General features: G+C 36.6%; 1 protein-coding gene across 1 annotated transcript in view; it reads right to left on the bottom strand.

Annotated features, from left to right (window-relative positions):
- Window positions 1-596: 596 nt before the first annotated feature.
- OTOGL (otogelin like) overlaps window positions 597-25,722 on the bottom strand; it is a gene marked incomplete at its 3' end in the record, with an annotated part of 97,983 nt that continues 72,857 nt past the window's right edge. The window contains exons 37-59 of the mRNA XM_080610115.1: window positions 24,497-25,404; window positions 23,657-23,834; window positions 22,637-22,779; window positions 21,236-21,259; window positions 21,017-21,109; window positions 20,155-20,344; window positions 17,626-17,840; window positions 15,622-15,763; window positions 15,099-15,284; window positions 14,399-14,611; window positions 13,400-13,504; window positions 13,004-13,111; window positions 12,545-12,646; window positions 11,233-11,337; window positions 11,102-11,142; window positions 10,099-10,162; window positions 8,938-9,116; window positions 8,602-8,706; window positions 7,662-7,781; window positions 5,639-5,684; window positions 4,082-4,153; window positions 1,866-1,945; window positions 597-797 (exon numbers count right to left, since the gene is read on the bottom strand). Of these exons, the coding sequence (XP_080466241.1) occupies window positions 597-797; window positions 1,866-1,945; window positions 4,082-4,153; window positions 5,639-5,684; window positions 7,662-7,781; window positions 8,602-8,706; window positions 8,938-9,116; window positions 10,099-10,162; window positions 11,102-11,142; window positions 11,233-11,337; window positions 12,545-12,646; window positions 13,004-13,111; window positions 13,400-13,504; window positions 14,399-14,611; window positions 15,099-15,284; window positions 15,622-15,763; window positions 17,626-17,840; window positions 20,155-20,344; window positions 21,017-21,109; window positions 21,236-21,259; window positions 22,637-22,779; window positions 23,657-23,834; window positions 24,497-25,404 (3,620 nt within the window). The remainder of the gene's footprint in view (window positions 798-1,865; window positions 1,946-4,081; window positions 4,154-5,638; window positions 5,685-7,661; window positions 7,782-8,601; window positions 8,707-8,937; window positions 9,117-10,098; window positions 10,163-11,101; window positions 11,143-11,232; window positions 11,338-12,544; window positions 12,647-13,003; window positions 13,112-13,399; window positions 13,505-14,398; window positions 14,612-15,098; window positions 15,285-15,621; window positions 15,764-17,625; window positions 17,841-20,154; window positions 20,345-21,016; window positions 21,110-21,235; window positions 21,260-22,636; window positions 22,780-23,656; window positions 23,835-24,496; window positions 25,405-25,722) is intronic.

Genomic DNA, 25,722 nt, shown 5'->3' on the forward strand with positions numbered 1-25,722 from the left:
ATGCTCTGGAGATTTACTACAGGCACTTACAGACCATAGTCATGTTGTTTCTCAATGACTTACAGTGTAAGCATAGTCCCCTAAATGACAACAATTTAATGGACAAAAGATAGACTTTTCCGCAAGGTAAAAAATGTTTCAGTTGAACCCACTATTTTATTCAGTCATTATCAAACTCCCATTTAAACATGAGAGCAGTGATGGTTCTCAACAGGAAGTTCCTGAGTAAAAGGAAAAGAACCACTGAGAAATTCTGAACTTTGATAGATAGCCACAATCCAACTGGAAACAGGCATTAACCAGCTTTCAACAACTTGTCAGAAAGCCCACTGAGTAGAAATAAATGATGGCTAAATTATACCTTTTTTGAAAGGATTTATATTTTTCTTTCTGTTTTTGCCAGTACTTCAAAAGAAAATGTGAAGAACGAAGAACATCATCTTTATTAAATCTGTGAAAAATTACATTTTAAAGCATAATTGAGGACATCTTTTTTTTATCCCTGGAGTTGTACTATAGACATCCAACATCAAAAAAAGTTTGGTGAAAGGAAGCTCCTTTTAATTCTACAGATGAAATCATATCCACAATAATGTTCAGTTCCATTGGCATGAGCATTCTATAGGCTCTTGAATGATGTACATAATTTCAGTGCCGTTTCCTGAGCAGCGCAGTGGCACAGTCAGATTACGTGTTCCATTTTCTCGACAACATTTACAGAATCTTAAATGGGTATCAATATTGACATTGAAAATTGTTGCAGATGGGCATTTTCCATCACAAGAAGCCACATTTATCTAGGAGTATAATAAGAACTGAAATTAGACATCTCAAGATTTGTTACAAGGATATTGCATTTCAAACTTTTTTGTGATAAAAATTCATTTTTAATTTAAAATTATTTTATCTTCTAAAATTCATTCATTCTAAGTGTAGACACATTTTTAATATATTTTTCTTTTAAATTAAACTTTGTTGTTGTTGTTTAACCATGTATTCTGTCTTAACCTTGACCCAGGTGTTGTGCTGTGGATACCAAAACCAAATCCCTAGTTTACAATTTAATAACTTCAAAACAGCACACCTAAATTCATGTTGACTCCTGAACAGTTAAATTCTCATTACCAGTCCTCTTTCTAAAATTAAATAAATACACCACACACTCTTACTTCTACTATTAAATTTTGGGCATATCACTGTTGACCTTCTGTCAAGATGGAAATTAACCTGCTCAGCTTTCAATCTCTAATGATATTTTGCCTTTTATGACTGTATAGGTTCTTCAACAGTCTTACCAGAGGCCTTTTGGAAGTATAGAGATACTGTGCCAATTGCTTCTCCTGTAAGTGCTACATGAGAAGCACATTTGCTGCCTGGAGATGCACCCTGGGGCTACACCCAAGCTGAGAAAAAAGTTGTCATAAGCAGACCCATAAGTAAACGCCATCATGAATTTACGATATGGAGACACATGCTATGTGGAGGAGAAACACCCACAGAGTAAAGGTCTTCAAAGAGGAATGCAGCAGGAATTCAAAGAGAAATCACATCCTAAGTGAAAGCATTTCTACTCCTCTTTTAGAGTGGGATGTTATTTCATGGTGAAGAGTTCAATGCCCATGTGAGTTATAATTATGCTGTGCACTTTTCATTTGAAGCCAGATGATTTTCCAGGTAGGAGGGCTCAGGCCTTCAGCCAATAGGAACAGCTAATTTTATTCCATTTACAAGTAGGATAACATTCCTAGGGTCAAAGGTCTGCTTTTGAGAAGATAGCAGCATTTTTTTGTTGCTTGTTGAGAGCTATAACACAATACTTGATTTGGTATGCCGGAGGCCCAGCATCATGGGTCTTCTATGCTTACCGGGCTTTGACTTATACAGTCATTTTTTCTTATGGTTGTCCTGATTGTTATTTTCTGGCAAATCCTTTCTTCCTTTTTGCCTGATAAAATACATAAAATGCATACTGAATCAATACACTTTTTGTACTGTGTTTTCTACTAAAAAAGTGAAGCTATTAAAAAGTGAAGCTATATTCAATAAATGTATTTTGTTTTCATTAGTGTGCACACTGAAACTAGTACTTCCATAATTATTTTTAGGCAAAAAATAATACATTAATGAATACCTCCTGTGCAGAATTATTGATTTTTTAGCTGCACATGTGAAGCATCAATTTGCCCATTAAGCTAAACAGTTTTATAAATATTAAAATAGCAGTATGATTTTAAATTACACATATGGCAGGACAAATATAAGCAATCAGAAAAAAGATGTCACAAATAATTTTGAATAGTATTAAAATTAATTCTTTTTAATAAGAATCTTGAATGTAAATAAGATTTTAATTCTGCATTTAAGAAAATTTTCAGAACTTAACATTCGAGAAGGTAAAGCTGTAAATGTGATTAAAATCGTGATGCTATTTTGAATGTTTAAAATTTAAATAGAATCCTACCGTGCCATATATTTTTGAGAAAGATGAAGAAGGACACTTTGAAGGAGAGAGATGCATATATATTTCCTAAATATGGTGCAGTTTTTACCACCAGAACTGAAGTATGTAGCATTAAGTCAGCATATGGATCTAAGATTAGGGAAATTTTAAAGTACATTCCGGGAGATACTGATAGGAGGTTTTTCCTTTTATTGGAAAAATAAATCTGTACATTGCAAAGCCATTTTTAACACAATAAAAGTTGTAATATAAGACTGACACAGTTAAATATACAATATTTCATGCTGCACTCCATACCAGACTGTTACTTCTGTCTGTGTAACAGCAGTTACTTAGATCTCCTATTTCACTTCCCATCAAAATTACCTATTAGTTTTGGTACACAACTATTTTGGACATGCAACATCTCAAATAATAAGCACCATCCAGCAGAGTTTCTCTACCTGCAGCACGTGCCTTCATGGCTGGGTATACACAGAAGAGAACAATATTTCTGTTCTCCAGAAGATTGTGAGCTCTTTTACAAGACAAATGAGCTCTGAGTGACCAGGATATCCTGTACCCACAGCTCCAGTGGGTATTTAAAAATTAGGCTGGCTGCAGAGCACAGCTGGATTTTAATGTGTGCATTGCAGGATCAAATAAGATTCTGTTGCTGAACTAGTACTAGCACTGCTGTACTATCGAAGCTGTTAGCCCACAGTATCTTGGTTTTTCCTTCTCAGTAGCATGTAAGAAAAAGAAGTCCTGTGATATTTCCATTAGGAAGTGCTTGCCAGCATTAGTATGTGCAGACAATGCAGTCTTTGTACTTTTTTACAAGTCATATAGGGATACATGACTTTTCAGTGTATAAGGTGCTGATGTCTAATGAAAACTCTGCTGTTGTGCTTTTTTCTCTCTCAGTTTCAACTGTCAAAAAAATCTGCACTCTGTAGCAGGTGTGCTTTTTTTACTCCTTATTTGATTAAGGAGTTTCTGTGACTTATCTATCTTTAAAAGCGATGAATTATTATCATAATGCAACAGTTCTGTAACATTCCATAATTCCTAGTGTAAATTATTTATTAATGTATGACTGTAATTGTATGTTTCTCCCCCTCCTTCCCCCCCCCCCCAATTTTCATAACTTTGTAAGACCATGATATTTGTGACAAAAGAAATACAGCATGAATCCATATCTGCACAGATAAGTTGGGCAGTTTTGCTCTACTTTAAGGCAAAAACTGTTCAGTCATTAAATTAGTGACCTGGGATCAAATTTAGAATCTCTTGGCAACAGTATTCAGGATGATAATAATTTTTAAAGTATCATTTCTAATTACAGCCTCCCTGTACATTATTAAAACCAATTTCAGAAATGAACAAGAGTAAGAACTATCAGCAGGATGTACCATAAATGGATGAACCTGATTCTGACAGGTGCTGAGCAGTGAACCCTGACCAGGCTTTAGAACACCACTGATTTGGGATGCCAACAGGGAATCAGCATCTCTCAGTATCAGGCACAGTACCATTAACTGCATGGTGACATTTAATGTGATGCCAGCTATACACGTATATCAAGCAGTGCTTACACTATTATTAAAAAGAAGAAAATAATGTTATTAAAAATAATACCTGGTTCACAATTAATACTATGAGTAGGCACTACTGGACTAATGGCAAAGGGTAATAGACCCAATCCAGAACCTGGCAGAATCATTAGGAATATTAAGTTTCTTGTGAAACAAAAACATTTTTATTTAAATGACATTTCATTAATTCTTACACTGCCAACTGCAATTTTTCTTTTAGCAAAAAACAACGAGCTTTCATGTTAGTCTACCAAATTTAGAAACTTTGCAGCTGCTTCAAGTCTTACTAAAGATGGCTTAAACTTTATTTTCCCCTTGGTTAGCACAAAACTGGAATGATACTTCCTTGTAAATCAAACTTTTGCAATGAGTCTCTCTATGGCAAGGTAAGAATTAAATATATGCACTCACTTTGCATGCATTGAATCAAGCTTTTTCAGAAAGATTATTTGTTCCCATTAGAACCCCAAGCTCTATTTATAAGTACTCTTTTTAACTGCTTCACCACAGGGCACATGCTTTTAGTTAAAAAAAAAAAGAAAATAAAATTAAGATAGCATAAAATTGTATTAATTATATCTGGGGTTTTAGCAGCCACCTCAGCAAGTATTTCTGAAGTATAACGATGCCTTTCCTGAGGCCACAGAATACGGCCAAAATTATGAATCTTCCTGATCAACAGAAAATCAGTAGCCATTAATTCTTTACACTTTAAATCCAACCTAATTTGGGAGGGGGATATTTAAATATTTTTTAATGTAGCTTATCTCATTAAAGAAACAATAATGATTAGCAAGATTTTAGTACAATTCTGGTGTGTTACTCTTCTGTACCGATTCTCATTCAAACAAAAACATATTCTGTTGTATTAAAATAGCTTTTATTTTTCTAGGTTTTGGATGCAACAGAACAACAATAATTGCAGTTCACTTTCAAAGCTTTGCATAACTTGGAAACTTGAGTATTATGTATTTGGTAAATATTAATATTTCCTCTTAAATCACAAATTATTTACAACTCATTTCACTTCTGAATTATATTTAATAACTGTGCAGTATATGGTTATAAGTCTGTGACTTCCTATGCAATATTATTAAGTAAAGTTTTGTTTAAAAAAACCCCAAAGACTAATTTCCTTTTATATTTTAACTCCAATGTTGAATACAAGAAAGGACAAAGGGGAGGGTTTCCTGTGGCATTCCACAGATTTTTGCTCTACACAATTAGTTTTACACAACAGTGTTTTATTTTTATGTACACATAATTAAATACCTTGATAATAAAAACTCTTCTTGTCAAAACTGCAGAGAAAAATAAAATCTTTTCATTATTTTAATTGAGATAACTTTTGATCTTCCACGGGTTATATTTGGAGAGATTTGGTTATACTCCAGAACAATAAAGTTAAAGATTACCATGTCAGCAGCCAAGTGAAGCAAAACCTTTTAATAGGAGTAATTAGGTAACTATAACAATTTTATGTGATTTATGGGAGGACTGCATGCTTTTCCCTCCTTTATGTCCCAGCAAGTGAGGTTAAAAAACAAACCCTCCAAAACGAAAGCCAAACTAAGCACATATTGCAGCCTTTCTCACTTACAGGTCTTGCAGCAGCCATCATTATACATCTGCACAATTCCTCCATTCTAGGAAAATAAAAAGAAAATATAGCAAAAAACAGTGGCCAATACAAAGGTGAATTTTATCTCAATACATTCCATGTTTTAAAGATGTCCAACTAATAAAAAGTAGCATCACTGAAATCAAGAGAATTACAGAGAGATGTGTGAGCTGGAGGCTTGGTTCACAAATTCTTTATAGCCTTGGACACTGAAAATGAACTCATTGCTGCACATCTGATCTAGTGTCTTTGACTAAGCCACTGGGTTTCTATAAGCATCTTTTTATATCATGCATTCCTATCTATTTCCGCACACCAGGATTTATTAGAACAGTTCAAAAAACTCAGGTGTGCAACTTTGCTGATGATGTAAAAGGATTTCCAGTGATGTTATGCTAAGGAAAAAATTAATACCTAATAAGTAGCTTTTTACAATATTAAATATACATGTGTATGTATACACACTTTTGAAAGAGAACATTAACTGCAGAATTTCAGAACCACTGATGTGGTCAATTCTTTTTCTCAGTTATAGTCTTTGTTACTGTTTTTTTGCTGAAGATGCCTGTTAGCTAAAAGTTAAAATGTATGAAAGTGAAGAAAATGTCCTTCTGAGATTAAAAGGGAGTGTGAGAGGGAGAAAGAAAGAGGCACTGTCAGGATCTGACAGAATGGGAACAAGCAAGAAACAGGCACCCACAATTTTAGTCCATAGCCCAGAACCACATATCAAACAGACAACTGAACATAAATAGCACTCTTATGGTAACAACAGGCTAAAGACATTGTTAAGCTTCAGTCTTTTCATGCTAGAATGCGTTTTTTATTTCATTACAGGAAAAATATTGAATAAGTTGTTCAAGGACTTCTTATATGAGCACTTAAACTCAGCCTCTTAAATCCATATTCCTAAATTGTCCTAAGCTGCCTCACAAAAGAGTTTTCTCCTCATTTACTGTTTCAAGTCTATACTCAGCATCTCTGAAAAACAGGTCAGAATGATTCAGAAAATTAATTTTAGGGCTCTATTCTTTAAAATCTTAATGATTTATTACTAAGGAAAGATCCTAATAGATGGTGACAAAAGGGTTCCAAGGAAGAAACTGGAGCATAAAGTCAAAGTAGAACAGACATTAACTTTAGATAGAATGCCTTCTTCAGGATTGCAAGAAATAAGGACTCTTAAACAAATGGAATGGATAAGTAGGACTGTGCTAAATTTATAATCTGTAGTCAAGGCAGCAAAGCTACTTACTCTGTCTCGTATATTTCTACTTGTATATTTCTACATGTATTTTTTTATTATTATTTGTAGCGTACATTAAATATAGGGTGTACTGCAAGTGCAAGAATTAAAAGAAATGTGAATCTTGAGAAATATTGAATTAGAAATTAAATTGTAAAAAATATGTAATATACATGAAGCATTAGCATTCTTCAAACCAGTTTTTATGGTTGTGCCCAATTTACATTTTCAGATATATGGTGTAGGTAGATGCCCATTCATGTATGCTAGATAATTTTTTTTATGTTATACAACTTTTAGTTAAAGAGATAAGTTTATGTATACTCTGTCATCTTCCTATCTTCCTAATCTTTGCATAACTGCAGGAATTTTTAATATTGCCCTCTTTTATATGCAGCATTTCTGAATTGCTTGATCCAATTTATTTAGTGTATACATACTACAAACTGGGCAAAGTGTTATTCCAAATTAAAGTAAGCCATAGTGATTAGCACTTTGTATAGTGATATATCAAGTATGATTCCAATTCCACAGTATTTTAAAAGCAGTCATCATTAGGACCCAAACAAATTGTTGTACTCCTCACAGGTATTTTTTCAGTCAAAACAAGACTGTAAATTGTTCTCTTATGTGTTTTTACTTACCACTTTTTAAATTTAAAGAAAGTGTATGAAGTATGCTTGCGTTGTCAAGGTCCAGTCAATAATAAGTGACTCCAGGTCAGTTATTGTCACTTACCTCAACCAAAGTACAAACCTTTGTACACTCGGTGTCATTAAAAGGGGGGCAGACAACACTCGATCCCAGTATGACAGCCCCTGCAGCAGTCTTTGCACACTTGTAGTTAGTGCAGTTAGAGGTCCAGGTGCTGCCTTCCTGAATGTATACATCAAGACCATTGTCAGGAAATACAAAACATTTTGGCTTTATCTCCAACCCCAAATGTTTGTGAAAGTGGTCCCCTCATGCTGTAGTACCTACTGGAGCGGAAAGCTTGTTGCAGACCACCTACAGGCAGCAAAGACCATCCTCTAAGTACCAATGACTACTCCTCCCTGGAGGCATGGTTCTGCTCTCCAGCAAATGGCTCAGCATTGGTGTACTAGTGCAGACCAAAAGGACTCTGTGCCACAAAAAAAGCCTGATAGTTTCTTTTGCTCTAAAAGCAGTGGGAAGCATGAACCAAGTCATGACCACATCTAAATTTCCTTGTATGAACACTGGAACAAACCATGAGGATCCTAAACTCCAGTGCTTCAGTTTGCACACTTCCTTTCTGTAGAAACCAGAATGAGGAGAAGAGTGGCCCTGGGAAGAGGGGGACATAGGAATCCTGATGCAGACTTGGAAGCTCCCAATGCATCTAGTCACCATATATGACTTAGAGTTAGAATTTCAACCCTACCCTGCACTCAGAACATATCCAGCCTGAAGTAAGTGATGATATTTATATATCTTTGTAGAAAATCTTACACCAAATAAAATTAAACAAGGTATTCACCTAGTGTGAAATGGCAGGTCTTTAAATAAACACACTTTTTTCCCATCATATACCATAAATAGTCCCTGAGTGTGTAACCAGCAGTAAGGAGTTATGAAGCAAGACTCACAGCATGAGTTAACTAAGAAGTGACTGTCAGACACCTGTTTATTGTATCATTATAGTTACTTCCCATCTCTGTCCAGAGACACTTACCTCATACATGATTAGTGTTCCGTTCTCAGTATGAAAAGAGCAGGACATGTCTTGACAGGTACCACAACAAGTATGGTGACTGGAGGAAGGAATGTATATTTGATGCTGGAAAGAAAGGAAAACAACAAAAAAGGGGAAAAAAGTGTTTTGTAAACACATATGCTGCTAGAAATTACCTTTCAAAAGAATCCTGGAGACTCAAGATACACATCACTGTTAAGTTCTCAAATTCTTACTTAGCAAACAGGACTAACAAAGTCTTCATTTACGACTTTTATCCTGATGGTGTAGTTGAGCTCACAAATAGCATCGTTCCCATATTTTAAGAATACTCACAGCTTCACATTGCTGGGAACAGTTCACCATTGTAAAATGTATTGCATTGTATCCTGTGTTCTGATCTTTTTCTTGTAAGCACTGTGCAGTGTAACAAAGGTCTCCATCCAGGAATTGAATCACTGATTGTCCAGGATTCAGTACTGTGACCTCTTGGAAGATGCACACATCATCCTTCTCTAACACCAAAAGACATAAATGTTACCAGAAGGGGAAAAAAAATCATCAAGCCAATCAACAGAATCATTGTGGACACAAATGGAGGGCAAAGTCCTATGGTCTGCAAAAGTATTCTTTGAGACTTGATTGGTTTGTGGTTTATTTATCAGACGGGGTGGGGCAGGGAGGGAAGGGGAGAGGAAGGTGTAATTCAGCTTAAGAAAATGCTACAAAATGCAAAACTGTCTAAAGTGTTCCTACTACAGAATTAAAAAAAAAAAAAAAAAAGTGTTGGTCTTATTTTTAAAGAGCTCTAATATTTAACATTGGGCTACATACGCTATATGAATCATTCTGCACATCACAAAATGTGGCCTTTCTGTCCGTTAAACTAGCACGTCTACAATTACCTGTGGGACAGTAATATCCTCAAGCTGTATTGTAAATGTGTGCTTTGCTCCCAGAGGCAGTTCAGCCTGGGCTGCAGTCAGGATTGCAGCGGGCAGCAAGCACCCCATGCACAGCACAGCTGAAATCTAGTCTACACAGGGTAGCTGAGTGAGGGAAGGGAGCAGAGGTCTGATCTTAAGACAGGGTATCTACCCTTGTGCTGGCTGGACAGGTCTGTTGCTCTGATGTGAGATGTCTCATTAGTGCTCGTATTGAACTAGCAGCACTCGCGCTGCTCACGCTCAGCTAAGGTTCACAATCTGCACCCTATCCGCCTCCCACCAGACAGACCATGCCTGACTCTGAAAGCAAGGGCAGTTTTATGACACTGCTACACCTCACCAGAACAGACACAAAATGGATGGGTTAGCAGGCAAAGCATGGTGTTCAGAAAAGAGAGTGTACTGGCATAACTAAGTAGACACCCATGAAATCAAGTTAAAGGAGTATTTATGCTTGAGAAAGTTATTATGGCCCTATTTCTGCTTTCTTTGCATGATATTTTTTTGCTAAAAACTAAACTAAAACAGCTAAGAATATGAAAAAAGTTACCACAAATGTAGTGAGTGCATCCACAAGCACTGGAAATATTACTATCTATTTTTTTAACTTCTCCCTGAGGATAAAAAGATAAGAGTTTGCAAAGTCATGGACAATTGAATGTAGCGCTAAACAGACATTTTTTTTCTTTAAAAAAGTAAAATACTACTTTCATCACTTCCAGCCCTGCTTTCATAAATGAGAAAAATTTCAACGTACTTAAGAAACAGTAGCACATTCAGAGTTATTAGATGTATTTATCGCTTTAAACAGGAGCAAAGAGAATGCATTTGAATAGCAGAGTCACTGAAGAGCAGTTTTTCCTAGATACAAAGTTATGTCAGTAATAAACATAACAGCAACAGACTAGCTGATATGAATTTTCTTCCAAAAGCTAGGTAATAGCTATTCAAATTCACAGCTTCTGTTTAGACTTTACATTATTCAACCTTCACATAAGGGAAAACAGAAGGTCAAGCGACAGGCATTTGATACGGAAAATATCTCCATCACTACAGTAATAATGGGAATTTGAACATTCACTCATAATTATTTTCCAGATCACAGTCCCTATTATGAGAAAGTATGTGAGGAGCAAAATATTTATGGCTTCTGATAACAGCTAAATTCAGTGTTGTTAAATCATTTTAATCAAAAGCATAAAGGATTAACAAAATAACATATTTCTTCAGATTATATATATGATCATAAAGCTTATTCTTAATTAATTATTAAAAATAATTGGGTTTATTTAAATGGAAAACCTTCCCAGCATATTTTGAGTCAACATTGAACAGAATAATACTGCAGTTGTTTTCCTTCTTTCGACATCTTACAACACACAAGGCGAAACTTCCCCAAGGAATAGTTGACAGTACTGTGCAGACACTTGGAGTTACATGCCTGTCCCTGTTCAGCCTCAACACCCTTTAAAACTAATTGAAACAAGGAATGGAAAGGGAGGAGTAAGAGGGTTGAACAGCATTAATAAAATTATCTAAAGGACAGTGCTTACCAATTTACAGGTCAGCTTAGTAGTGTTTTCACAGCTACATTCTGAGAAGAAAACAAGAAAACCATGGTAGTCAGTTATCTACTTGTTAGCTTTTGTTACCAGCAATGACTAAGGAATAAAGCAATGATTACCACAGTGCCATTCTGGACAACACTGCCCAGGTATTTTTTCCTTCGCAAGTGTCATTTCATCTGTGCAATTTGTAGGAGGCTCAGAACAAAGATTTTCATCACAAACTAAAGGGGATAAGGAGAGAAGAAACGTGAGACACACATTTACTCAAATTTCCTTTGAATTTTCTGGCTTATATTTCTATGAACTATTTTAATGACATCTTAACTATTTTTTGTTGTGTTTCTTGAGCATCTGAATTATATTTGGAGCTTAAAAAATAAACAAAGATTCTAAAAAATGCTTTTAGTTGCCTTAAAACATGTTGAAATTTTCAGAAAACTTCACACATGAATTATTTAATATTCCTCTGACTTCAGAGTCACTCAAGCTGATAACTAGTACCAGCTACAAATGTGCTGTAAAGCACACTTCTGTAAGATAACAGCGAGCAACTGTCCTCCTAGGAAGACTCCAGTAAGAAGATATCTGCCTGCCTTATCAGAGGTGGCTTACCGGGACTCTGAAAGATGACCACATACTAAGATCTAAGTTTCTACCTGCCAGAATTTGGCAAAAACAGTGCCAAAGGCCCTTTGCAGAAACTTTAACCTGGGTGCAAAGCGCAAGGAAAAGGTAAGGACCAAAATATGGAACCAGCTGAAGTAAAAATTACTAAGCTCCAGACTTGCTTGAAGACTACTTAATTAATTGAAATTACTCAAAGACTCCAACAGGTCAAGAGTTAATCTAAATCAAGCAGTTACACATGTAGACATTACTTAAGAACATACACCACAATTTCTGTGGCTACCAAAGACCACATTAAACTGCAAATATTTTTCTTCTGACTGCTTCTTTTTTGAATAGTAGTCAACCCAGCAGTGTTTGAAACCCTTGGCCTATCGCTTCCTTTAGCTTTTAGAAAAGCTAAAACTGCGAAGAAACTGCCTAAACACTAACGAATGGTACAACAGAGGAACAACAATATGAAAGCTGTTTTATAGCAGGTGTTTTAGTATGTGAACAACTGTATATTTATACTCCAAGGATGGGATTCAGTTCCACATCAGTATATCATTACTTAGATAACCCTGAAAGTACCTGTATTCTCTCTGGTGGACTAAATAACATCTCCAGATTCCATTGACTGGGTTGGTTAGACTGCCACTGAGTATACCAAGAAATTTGAACCCACCTCTATGTGAACACCCTAATTTAGATCTCTTAATCTCTCTTGCAGCCCACCCTAAATGCTGAATTTCCACACACAGAGTCTGTCATATTTACTAAATTTGGTAACATATTGAACTGATAAAGAATTATACTCACCGCAGTAGTAATGAGGACAACAGTAATGTATGGTATTAAGGTCTACAGTGAGAATTTCCCCCTCATTACACAAGGGAACGGGCTCAATACAGGATTCACAAACTAAATTTAAAAAAAAGCAAAGTTTTCAATACAAAAATGTTAGCACATGTGACTTCCATATAATAATCTCTATAACAAGTCATATCATGTTTGTTACTTGGATAACAGAGCTTTTATGGATTGACATTCAAATATAAAACCATAACAAAGTTCAAGTATATGTTCAAAATTATGTTTGAAATAAAAAGATCCCAAAACTGAAGAATGACCTATGCTCTAGCCAGCCTGACCTGTGTGAAATCCCACTGACCTCTACATGAATTCCTGACTTAAATGATTAGGTTTAGAACTATAGACTGTTTTTGTAAATACTTCACTATTTCTTAGTTAATCATAAAAATACTAGAGGATTCTTACCACATAGATAAGAGAAACAACAGGAATCTTCCTGTTTTGCTTCCACAATAAATTGATCTTCTCTGCAGTCCAGCTGGGAAGCATTGAAACAAGCTGAAGGATCACATTCTGCAGGATGTGAAATAAACACTATTCTAAAAACAGCCACAGAAATAATACTAAAAAGATAGATAAAAGATATTCTTCATCTACCCCAAATTATCTGTAAGTCAATAGTGACACAAAACATAAACACAAGAAAATATTGGCATGTGGAAAAAAAAAGTCATTGCCTGGTGCTACTTACAGTGTCCCACTCTGTTAACAACTAAAACAACTTGTAAGGCAGGTTTTCTTACAACACATAATACAAGTGTGGAAAACGTCCCAGAAACTGTGTGTTTGTATTTCCCTTACCACATCGGTACTGTGGACAGCAGGACATGGGGTGGTAACCTGCCACTAATTTCTCACTGGGTTTGCATGTTGGAATAATGGTGTCACACAATGACTTGTTACATTCTGTGGGATAAAAAAACCAATCAATTTTGACACATTTGAACAGATATGAGTACAAGTTCTATATCTCAAGATGTATATACCATTCAATATAGAGATCCACAAACTACAAGCAGCCTAAGTTAGCTTAAAGTGTACTCCATACCATCCTGTAGACCTCCGAGCTCAACCCAGGGCTGGTGGAACTCCAATCACGTGGCAGTGTACAAGCAGTTATATCCCTCTTAAAGCAGGTATTTGCCTACACTGCTTCCTACACATGAAGCCAGCTAAAATGTCCCAGTGAAAATATTCCCTTAACAAATTGACAGTTCAGTGTTGGTTACAGGTGTGCAATGAGCAAAAGCATATCAGTTGGACCATTTGTGCCCATTTTCCTTAAAGATGTTATGAAGAAATTAGTCTCTTTTACTTAACATTTTAGGAGCAATGAGCTTATTCCTTAACCATGGCTAGACAAAATATTAGCATTCAGTGATCAGCTCACAGAATACTGCTTCTGTGAAACAGCAGTAGGTCAGAGGATATTGCTTTTGGTACCAAAGCATTAATAAGAAAAGTGAACAGGCTCTGATGACTGCCCCAATTACCAAGCTACTTCTGTCATCAAGTATTTAATAACTTATTTTGCAATTCAAACAAAGAGCTTCAAAAATCATTTTGAACAAAAGTTTTGTTTCACAAGCAGACTTCTAAGAATGAAAAAAATATATTATTTCAGTGAGTCAGTTCTTACAAAGTAAAGCAGCCTGCTTTGCTGGCCCAAGCAACCACGAGTACCTAAAAAACACTTCTGAAAAATGCTACCTTGGACCCTGTCTAAAGATCAACATCTGCCACTGAATGTCAAGCACTTAATCTTATAGTTCTGTTACTGAAAATAAGTGTGGTACACACCACAAACTTTCTTCGGACAGCAAGCTCTTTCTTCGATGACATGGACAATAACTTCCCCTTGTCTTTCACACACTGGTAGTGGATCATCATTGCATTCAGGTTCTACAGCAACAATGCTTCCATTTTCTAAACAGCTGTACATGCAACAGCCTCTCATGGACCCATTCCAGATCTCCCCAGCAGAGCGGGGTTGTCCTTTGTCATCTGTACATGCTGAGAGAAAAAACATTGTATCCCTTTATTAAGCAGAGAGTGCAGATTTCCTGCAAGCAACTAAGAATTCCATAGAAGCATTGCATAAAATAAGAGTGCTGTGGAGCATTACAATCAAGGAATCCAAGAAAAGATGATGACCTCAAAAAGTCCAAATGAACAAAGGCTTCACTATGGGTGAAAATAAATACTGAGTGTAAGGGAAAGAACCTGCCCATACTATTCCTTCCTGAGTAATCTAGGAAAGAAAACCTGGGTGCTATGGAAGGATGACCATTATTTTTCCCTGATGGAAGTACATCAGCACTGGCTTTTGAATCCAAGTGCACTGAAAGCTCAAACTTGGTGAGATAGATGAAGGCTCTGTTGAAGGGAGCTATACCAGATCACACTTACTGAGGGCTGACAGGGAACTTAAACATCACTTCTAGTGAGCTGCAGTTAATATTAGCATATCTACAAAACTGCCCTCTGCTGCAGCACTTACTACATTTTTCTTCTGGTATACAGAGGTCAGAGTCTGTTCTATGCAGAATAGTGCCATTTCTACAAACACAGTCCTCCCTTAAGTAGGAACAGGGAGAATCTTCATAGAACCATTTATTCAAGCATGTCTTGGCTTCACAGGGTTGCACACAAGGCTGGTATTCCTTTCCCTCGGGACAACTCAGTGCTGCAAGTAATAAAAAAAAGGCAGTGAGTGCTGCTGTTATTCTTTTAGCATTTAATTGGGCTAACAGGTAGTAAGAACAAGCAAGTGTATCATAGAAAGCATGCATTTCTATTTCTATCAGTATTTTAAGAAACTAATTCAATCAAGATTAAAACTGATCCATGATACTTCGCCTTAAACAATACATCTTAATAAATTTTACCCTGATTTACTAATGCTGTGATGGAATAAGATGGTACTCACAATAACAATAGAAAAAAAAGTATTTTTAACTCATCACTAAAGACTGCAGCAGTATAAAGCCACTCTGGGGTATAGAACATAGCTATCCGCTTACAACAGTAATCAGGTGTCCTCCATTTAATGCAGATGTTGTGCTTGTTGCATAAAGCCACATATGCAGAAAGTGCATCACACTCATAATTCCAAAAATAGGTACTGTTGATCCACATCTTCTCACAAAACTCCTGTGGTGAGACCTGGGAACATATTGTAATTGAGAATTAAGAAGTGGAAGAGCTTTCTGCAATTAAGTCATTAATTACAAGGAATAATACAGCTGCAAGGGAAAAAATCATAAGCATTGTCTGAAGCAAAAAAGTTGCATTTTTTCCAGAACACTCATTCTACAAAACTTCAACTGATAGAAATTTTTTTATGCTCATTAGTAGGCAAAGAAGACAGTCCTAATGACATTGCCACACCACTTTTGCAGTTATCGTCCTGTCAGCTAGAAGTCAACAATCTCAGCTAAGCATTGCTGCTATACCTTCCATAAATTCCTGCTGTGAATGAATTAGTACTGAGTGCTCTGTTTCTGTGTCTGCAGGAAGACTTAATAGCCTGTCCCTATTGGGTCTGAATGCAGGTGGTGCAACCAATATTTATGTGTTCTTATTTTTATAGGCTTGTAATAAGGTGGAAAAGTCAGATTTTTCCTGTTTACTATGGTGCTGCAGCCCAGCTCTCCCTATGGTTTCAGCAGTCTTCAAGCAGTCACTCACTTTGCCATGAAGTTAATTGCCCTGATGATTGCTTCCTATCTTTATCCAGTTGCTTCATGCATGTGAAGAGTACAATTTGCTCTATCCACTCTGGCTCTACCTCCATCATGTATGTCAAAGAAAACAAATTTTCTAATGGATGAAACAAGTCCTTGGCAGTTTTGATGCTATGTCATGTTTTGCTATGAACTAGTAAAAGATGCAATTGCATTGTATTTGAGGCTATGAGAGTTCTCTTGGAAGCATATATGAAGTAGGAATTCTGACTATTCGGATTCCCTTTAATTATTTTTAAATGAGATGTGTTGAAACAGTTATGAAAAGCATTCTGCTACCCGCTGGTGCTATTCTCCCTTCTTGATTCCAAACTGCTTATCACTGCTCCCTCCCATTAAGTTTCTGTGACTAATATCTATTAATCTTAAAACAAACAAACAAACAAACAAACAACAAAACTCTTTAACCCCTTCCTTTCAGAACTCCATCAATTTTTTCTACCCGTGGAAAGTGATGAGAGGGCTTGGAAGCTTGAAGGAAGGGGCTCAGCTGCCTTCAATACTTTTGATAGTATTTGTCTGCGATGAAAGCTGAAGAGTATCACAATGCAAACCAACGATGGAAAGGCAGAACAGTAAGAAGTGAATCAGGAATCTGGACACATCTATATCTGAGAAGGAATGGGCCCCTTGAGTAATTAATCCTTTCACTTTGTATTACGTGGGGAAAGTAATTCAGACCTCAGAGATTTGGGGGTTCCTCATTTAGGAAAGCAGCTGTGCTGCACTACCCACCTCTAGTGGTAGTCCGTATGCTACAGCTATATCTCTGCTAGAAAGTACAGTGCCCAGAAACAAAAGATAATGCTTTCTGTAAGAAATGTTACCAAATTGTCAACATAATAGTGAGTATATCAAAATTTGTTTGACTGGAAATGTCTTCAGTTCAAGCAGTCTCAGGCTGCATGAGTTGCTGATGTATGCAGCAGAAGCATGAGGCTTTCTGTTCTAGTGACCTGTGTCAAGCATTTATTGAAAATTGAATTATTATTTGGAATGTGCTTGTGTTGAGATGATGATCTGGTGTCTCTCCTTTGAGCTTTGCCTACTAAATAATTTAATAAAGACCATAATAGCACAGGGATCGATATAGATGTATGCTTACAACGGACAATATGACAAGAGTATTAAAGCCAAAATGACAGAAGTATTAAAGCCACTCATCCAGTTGTCAGCTCATGGAAATAAGCAATACATAAAAACTATACATATCAGTCTTGCTCTTTTCTTAACTATAAATCTTTAATTTGCACCTGGAATTTCTCTGATCTTCATACTCACTTTCTTGTGACAAGGGATGAAAGTGCTTCCATTTAACAGTCCCATACAGTATGTACAGTTATCTTCAGTACAGTTTCTTACTGGCCTCCTGGTTGTTACATCAAGTGATTTCTCAATTTCCCAGCTCCTAATGAACACTTCAATGTCCTCCATATTTGTAATTATGGTCCTGTTTTGCATTTTCAGATCATCAGTAGGGTCTCCATTACACACTCCTGGAGACAGAGCATCGCATTCAAAGTACAAACAAACATGCCATATTACTTCTTTTGGGAAAGAAACCCACTGAAAAAACCACTCCACCTAAACCCCTGACATCCACTGGCTACCTGAATTCATTATTGTATGTATTCTGTTGATTAATCAATGAAAACATACACTTCCTATAAGCTGTCCTGGGTTCAGCAGTAGCAGTCATTTTTCTCCTTAGCAGCTGGTGCAGTGCTGCGGTTTTGACTTACAGCCTGGGAACAGCACTGATAACACCGATGTTTTCAGTTGTTGCTCAGTAATGTTTACTCTGACCAAGGACTTTCTGAGTCTCATGCTCTGCCAGGGAGGAGGGGAAGCTGAGAGCAAGCAGAGACAGAACACCTGACCCAAACTAGCTAAAGGGGTATTCCATACCACAGCACGTCATGCCTACCATATAAACTGGGGGCAGTTACCCGGAAGGGCTAGATCACTGCTTGGTTGGGCTGGGTATCGGTTGGCGGGTGGTGAGCGGCTGTATTCTCTTCCCTTGTTATTTCCCTTATCATTATTATTATTGGTGGTAGCAGTAGTGATTTGTGTTATACCTTAGTTACTGGGCTGTTCTTATCTCAGCCCGTGGGAGTTACATTCTTCCGATTCTCCTCCCCATCCCTCCAGGAGTGGGGGGAGGAACGGGGGGAGTTAGCGAGTGGCTGCGAGGTTCTGGGTTGCCAGCTGGGCTTAAACCACAACAATGTAGCAAGTCTTTAATGCCAAAATTTTAATCTTCATAACAGTGTTTTACATCCCAGCAAGTAATCAACCAAGGTGCCTTTATCCTTTTTTCACTTTCTTTCCACATTGCTAACCACACGTTAAGTGCTTGCCTTCATGCTTCCAGTCCTGTATCCTGATACCCTCCAGGGTCCCTTGTAGGACTGGGTTAGCCTCACATGACAGGTTGTTATTCTCAGCAGCATGGAGAAACACAGAAGATGGTATTTGCATAAGGAGCATTTGACGGTAGCACCACTCTTCAATATTCTTAATACTTCTGCTTCTTGCTGCTGCCCTAATGCCATCCCACAAACTGTACTGGTGTTAGAATTTGTAGGGTGATGCTAAAAAATTGCACAATCAGTACAGCTTTAAAAATAAAGCCATTGTGCCACATAGTCCCACAGTTTTTTCTGTTTGAGAGGGAGAGAATAGGAGAATCCTAGACAGGAACAAAAGGCAGAGAATAGAAAAGAAGTGGTAAAAGAGGCTTCAGACTTCATGGCAAAGTATCAGGTAGAGCAACACTTCACAGCAGAGATTGGATTTGTCTGCAGAGTCTTCCTCTTTCTTTTCATGGCACAATGAGTAACTATTCTATAATCCTTCCTCCATTTGACCACATCTTATCCCAATCTTTTTCAGTGTGCACAGATAAGATGGCATGATACTGGAAAAAGATGCAGAGCCAGCATTCACCTTCTCTCAGTAGATCTAGGAGAACTTTCATTCAAGCAGAATACAGCAATTGATTTTCAATTTATTTTGTTTACAGCTATATTTAAACCTTATCCAAATTGTTTTTTGTTTGCTTTTAAAACTGAAAGCAGTTTAAAATATTATAAAAAGTCCATTTTCCTGTTCAATATGGGGTAGACTGTGCACCAGGAAATGAACATGCATGATAGAATTAGAGTAACTCAAATATTTGCTTACAATTTTCCATGTAATTCCTACTAGCAGGGTTACAAGAAAGGAATCAGGGAAGCCTGAAACGTGCTCAATTTACTATCATTGTAAGTCTGAGACACATCAGCACAGTTTTGGACCCTAGATCCAGCCTTAACAGATCACAATTTGGATTCACTACCCTCAGGGGACTTGGACCCTTCCCAAGATATACCTTTTATCAGTATTTTTATAGTGATAAGCTGCCACTGCTAACATCTGACAGTTATCCTTTTCTCTCATAATCACTGAAATATACTGTCATTACCTGAACTTCTTCAGCAGCCAGTTCTCCATTGAAAATTTTACCCTTTTCTTTGCCTGACTTCAAAAATATTCTTAAATGCAGGCAGTGATGAGTACAGTTTTTTAAAGTTAATTAGATACAATCTAATGATCATTCCTTGCTCTGCAAACCAGAGTGCTTTGAAAAAGAGCTACTGATCTACTATTATTAACAGAATTTCACAAGCCCACCTCTAATAAGATTGCCAGTGTAGTTAATGGGGTCACAAGGAGAGCTACAGGGACAGCAGGTCACAAACACAAAAGGCAGGTGTACATTTTAAATGGGAAATTATTAAATATAAAAAAAAATCATAGCCTCACCACAAAGTCCTTCTGTCTTCATGGACATGTTAGAGTGTAATCCATACTGTATATCGATGATGCCTGTAATGTGAGCCCACTTGATGCTAATACCAGCTGGGGTATTAACAACATACATTGCACCAGTATCCTGAATACTCAGTCCCTCTTTTGAAAACGGTAATGATTGAATTACAGAATCCACTGCTACCTAAAATAAACCAAATATGTTTTAGGGATAAAAACAGATGGCAAAGATGCATTTTATGTCTCTACATTTTATAGCAAAAGATATTTTTTACAGCCTCTGCCATAAAATAACAGACACAGTGCTTAAGTCACAGAGCTTCCTGTTAGTACCATTTCCTATAACTGCAAATGAAGTAGGCATAAGAAAAAAAGATACAAAAATCTTTTCTAATTACAGAAGCAATAAATCTTACTTATCACATATCATATGATAAAACATATTAATGCGGGTGGATAAACTCCACCCGCATTCATTTATTCAAAGTTATCTGTTCTCACCTGTTATTATTCAGGAAAGGCAGCTTAAGTATTTATCACATTTTGGAACATTTCTGTTTGGCTTTGGGTTTTCTGGGAATACATTCTCAAGTATAAATGCTTTTGCAGCTTCTTTAAAATCTCAAAAGAACTTTGAAGTTTCATTTTGGATAAATGGCATATAAGTGGAGCATGGTGTCAGAAATACATATTTTTTTGCTTCTAGCATACTATGAATTACTGGGAACCTGAACAGCAAAAGTAATCCTAATCTTATAGTGCATTCATTATAAATTAATCTATTTCATTCTACAACAGAATGAGCTCTCAGCTATCTTTTAAGTGTGCACATGATGTATACATGATATATACTCACTTTTCTTGCTAAACGATTGATAAGTAACTGATATGTGCCTGTTGTTACATTCAATTTCTTTAAACAGAGCCCTGAAGTGCTTGCAGGGGGAACCTTAAAAGAAAAGTGACAAGTTCAGTTACTATTTATTTTCTAATTGTATACCAGTGCCATAGGGAATTTTTTCAAGATGTGCAATAATGATGTATTTTATAATTAGTAAAAGAAAAAAGTACTCACTAGTTTTCTTATTGAATTTGCACTCTGAAAAACATTAGAAAGAGATTAGAAGTGCAATAATAATCAGCAGCATTCTTATTTAGCAAAAAGAAGTTGACTGTTTTCTTTAAGTTCTACAACCAGCTGAACTAATTTAATATATTCCTTATAAATAATAAAAATACACATTTCCCAGCTAATGCAGCTTTCTGTGAATTATTTTTGTGAACTTTCTATGAACTATTTTTAGAAACTTGATTTGCTTGTTAAAGATTTAAATCAAAGGGATTTATGTGGAAAATAAGACAGAAAAGATAACACCATGACCTGAACAAGATGAATTAAAAATACACAGAAATACAACAGATACGCCAATAAAATCTCCTGCCCTAACTCTGATAAAACTGCTACTTTACCAAGGCATCCTCCTGCACAAGATGTAGCTCATATATACCATACCTCAGCTGGCTTTTAGCTGAAAAGCTTTTGCATTGACAGCAACTCATTATCAGTATCACAAGATTTAGCATATGCTGCAACGCCCTTTCAAAAAGTATTTCTTAGAGAACCACAGCTACAGACTTCTAAAGCTCATCTGGTTCCGTGAGCTGTGTTCACACCTTTAGTCTGCAACCAAGAAACAGTGAAGGGAGAAATTTAAAAGAAAACCTCTAAAACAGTGTAAGACTGGGACTTAAAATTCATGTGTACAGTTCCCCCAGTGAGAGTACGTAAGAGAGCAAATAAGGATGGAAAGGAAAGAATCCTGATGGAGTTCCTCATCAGGAACTTCTTCATGCACAAACCGAAGATGGAAATGTAAGCCAGCTGTTCAAGAGCTACATGAATTAGGACTATGGACAGTGCAAAGGAGGTGTATGTAAAGACCCTAAGGATGAGACTGACCTGACCTAAACTGACAGTCTAAAAATAAAGTGGCTGGATTCCCTCTGTAGGCAATGCAGTGAGTTGGACAACTACAAAGAACAGCTCTTCACAGTAATCCCAAAACCATTAATACCTTCCTAAAATAACTACTACAGATTTGAGTGGCTATTCAAAGTATTTTACTATTTTTACCATACTGTAAATTATAAATTCAAGTCCTCGGGAAGCTTTGTGGGTGGAGAACCTGAACGGAGACATGCAAATACAGAAGCTATGTCACCCTAATTAAGTTAAAAGGAACCTACATTTGAATTTCATTATAACATAATACAATTACTGTTTTACCTGAGATAAAATTCTTTGATCTAGAGAGCATGATTAACATGTTCCTTGAATATTAAGTAACCTGCCATTTTTCAAAGGGTATGGCTTTTATCTGTAAGTTTTAATTGATAAAATTTAGCAGAATTTCAGTCTTATAACACAAAAAATCAAGAAACTATGACAATTATTGCAGAAATGCAAGAATCTTACCTGATTAGCAGGACATTTTTCAATATGAGCAACAATAATTTCTCCTGGTAACTTGACTAAAATGTAGGAAGCCATATTACAGAGGGCTATGTTGTTTCCATCAAATGTGATAACACTCAGTTCAGACAGTACAGAACACTGACCTAAAAAAGAACTGTCATTTAATGAGATTACCACAAAACCAAATACACGGCATTTCTAAAAACATTCCAATTTAGTAATATTTGCTGTCTCCCTCTGAATAGTTATATATATATACTGATGACCTTGTTCTGCGGACAGCATACTGAACCAAAAGCAGAAGCAAGTGTCTTAAATTACTCAGTGGAAATAGTTTAGCCTACTGCTATGTGCCTAGAGTAAAAGTTTAAATTGGTGAAAATTTTAACTTAAGTCAATGCTTTACAGTCAAGGTCATTGAATCCGTACATTGTGAAATAAAATTCATGCATTAAAATGTACGCATTTTTGAGCTACTGATAACAAGATACTGATCTGTCCTATCTTGAGACAGATACTTAAAAGTGCAATATGGGTTTCAGTAATGCTGCAAGATTATTAATACAACTTCTTTGTGGCTTTTTTGTTCCCTTGGCAGACAGCCATCTGTCAGTTTCTGCAGTTTCTAAGTATGAGTAAAAACTGCAGTTAGAGCTAACTGAAATTTGGGGGTTCTGTGTTGCAGAAATGACAGTATTTAATTTGTTTCCTTCACAAAATATTGAAATCTGAACATTTCTACTGATAGAAATTCTGAAAAGAGAGTCAGCTGGAATATACTGATGTTCATGCTGCAGATTTCATTTCAATCTTTTGATTCAAAAGAAAATATTTTGACTCTCTTGAATTCAAAAATACCAAAAGTTTCAGTATATTTCATTCTGGTTTCTGACGAACAGTTCTTTTAAATTCATGTCAGTATTCAACCTCATATTCCCACTGCAATAAACCCTTAATTTATTACTTGAAATTTACAGATCAAGGCTCTATGTTGTATTTAAAAATAAAACAGTGACTTACAAGGACATTCCCATTCTGGGCAACAACTATCAGAGTTAACTTGAACCGGCATTCCTCGAAAACCACAATCTGGCTTCTGAACATCCTTAAGGCAGTTCCTTGAAATGTTGTATAATATCCAACCCATATTAACACATACATAGTGGCTACATTTGTCAACAGGTTCAAGGTATCTTGGCTGTCATATAAGGAAAAAACAACCATAATCAACCTTACATTCATTGCCCTTACAGAGTCCAAGTGACCACTTGTTCATCACCCTGCTCTGAGACAGAATCAGCATGACTACAAGACTCCTCATCAGTTATTTTGGAATTAATTGCTTTTTTGTGACAGGTGACAAGGATGCGCATTCACTCACCCACACCCCTCCTGCTCCATCTAGCTTTGGTTGAATATTCTATGTAAAACTGTGCACTGAGGCTACATGTTATATTCAGCAATAATCTGAAGCATTTTAAAAAATACAGAATCATCCATTCCCATCATTTTAAACCCTATAACAAAGAATCAAATGGAAAAAGGAAAGGTGGAGTGAGTTTATGCAGAAACAAAAGCATCCAATGGATTATGGCTTTGTCTGTAGCTCAAAAATGTATTTTCCTATCTAGAATCAGCACATAGCTTTAAAAGTCTTACATCCAAGTTGCAGAATATACTAGGGCAGTATAGGAGCAGTGATACTGCAACCATCTAAGAATAGTTGAGTATTTTAAAACAGACAAATGAAAACAAAATTAGGAGGTTTTTAAAGCTCTGGTATTACATACATAGCATAACACAATGGACTGCAAAGCAATGTCTATTTTAACACATAGGGGCAAGTAGAACTGATCATACCACACATTCAGAAGATGTAGACATCAGTGTATGCATCACTGTCCCAAAGGAAGCCTTGTCAGCTACAGCTGTCATTGTTTCTGTGCTTGCCAGAGGACTTTGTGTTTCCACAGGCTCTGGAGAGAAAGGCAGAGATATTCCACCACTAGAATGAGATAGATCTATTACGGTTCTGGTCTGAAGCTCTGTGGGCTCTGTTAAACTGAAATAAGTTTTAACGGATTTCTGTGTTGGAATATTCAACCAATCTGATGTTATTACATCTGAGACTCCAGAAGCTGAGAGATTTTTTACTGTGGTTATGTTTCTTGGGAAAGGTGAACTCTGAACTGGAGATACTGCCAAATAAGACAGGGAAGATTTCTCAGTTGTGGTTGACTTTGTCTTGGTAACGTTTCTTTGCTCATGTGAAATCTGACCACTTTCTAAAACACCCCCAGTTCTTTCAGATGAGGTTGCATATTTAACTTCTGAAACTGCAAGTGAGGTGCTCTTTATCTGTGATAATGGACTTGTAGTAACAGTTGTTTTCATTATCATAATTTTTGGAGTCTCTTTCGTGCTCTGTGAAGCCTGAGTCACTGCAGATGTAAATAAAGATCTGTGTGACACATGCATGGATGTTTCTGTGGTGGTAGGAACTGAAGCTGAAGCCATATAAAAATCCAAATCAGCAACAAAAGAATCAGTGGATTTTGTAGTAATGCTAGAGGGTACAGTAGTGACAGAAGCAAAACTGCTTGAAGAGCTAGGTGGTATTTTTGCAAAAATATAAGGTGCTTTTAAGGATGTAGCATTCACTGTTGTGTTCTTGATTGTTGGTGTAGTGGATTGAGTGATGATTCCAGCAGATATGGCTGATATTGTTCCATCTTCTTCTGAAGAACTTACCGAAGGACTCTGTTTTCCTAGAGAAACAGTAGAGATATGAGTGGTCTTAGAAGGAGGTATCACAGTATCACAGTATGTTAGAGATTGGAAGGGACCTCAAAAGATCATCTAGTCCAATCCCCCTGCCGGAGCAGGAACACCTAGATAAGGTTACACAGGAATGTGTCCAGGCGGGTTTTGAATGTCTCCAAAGAAGGAGACTCCACAACCTCCCTGGGCAGCCTGTTCCAGTGTTCCGTCACCCTCACTGAGAAGAAGTTTCTTCTCAAGTTTAAGTGGAACCTCTTGTGTTCCAGTTTATACCCATTACCCCTTGTCCTATCATTGTTTGCCAC

This window comes from Psittacula echo, assembly GCF_963264785.1.
Source record: "Psittacula echo genome assembly, chromosome: 1".
NCBI lineage: Eukaryota > Metazoa > Chordata > Aves > Psittaciformes > Psittacidae > Psittacula > Psittacula echo.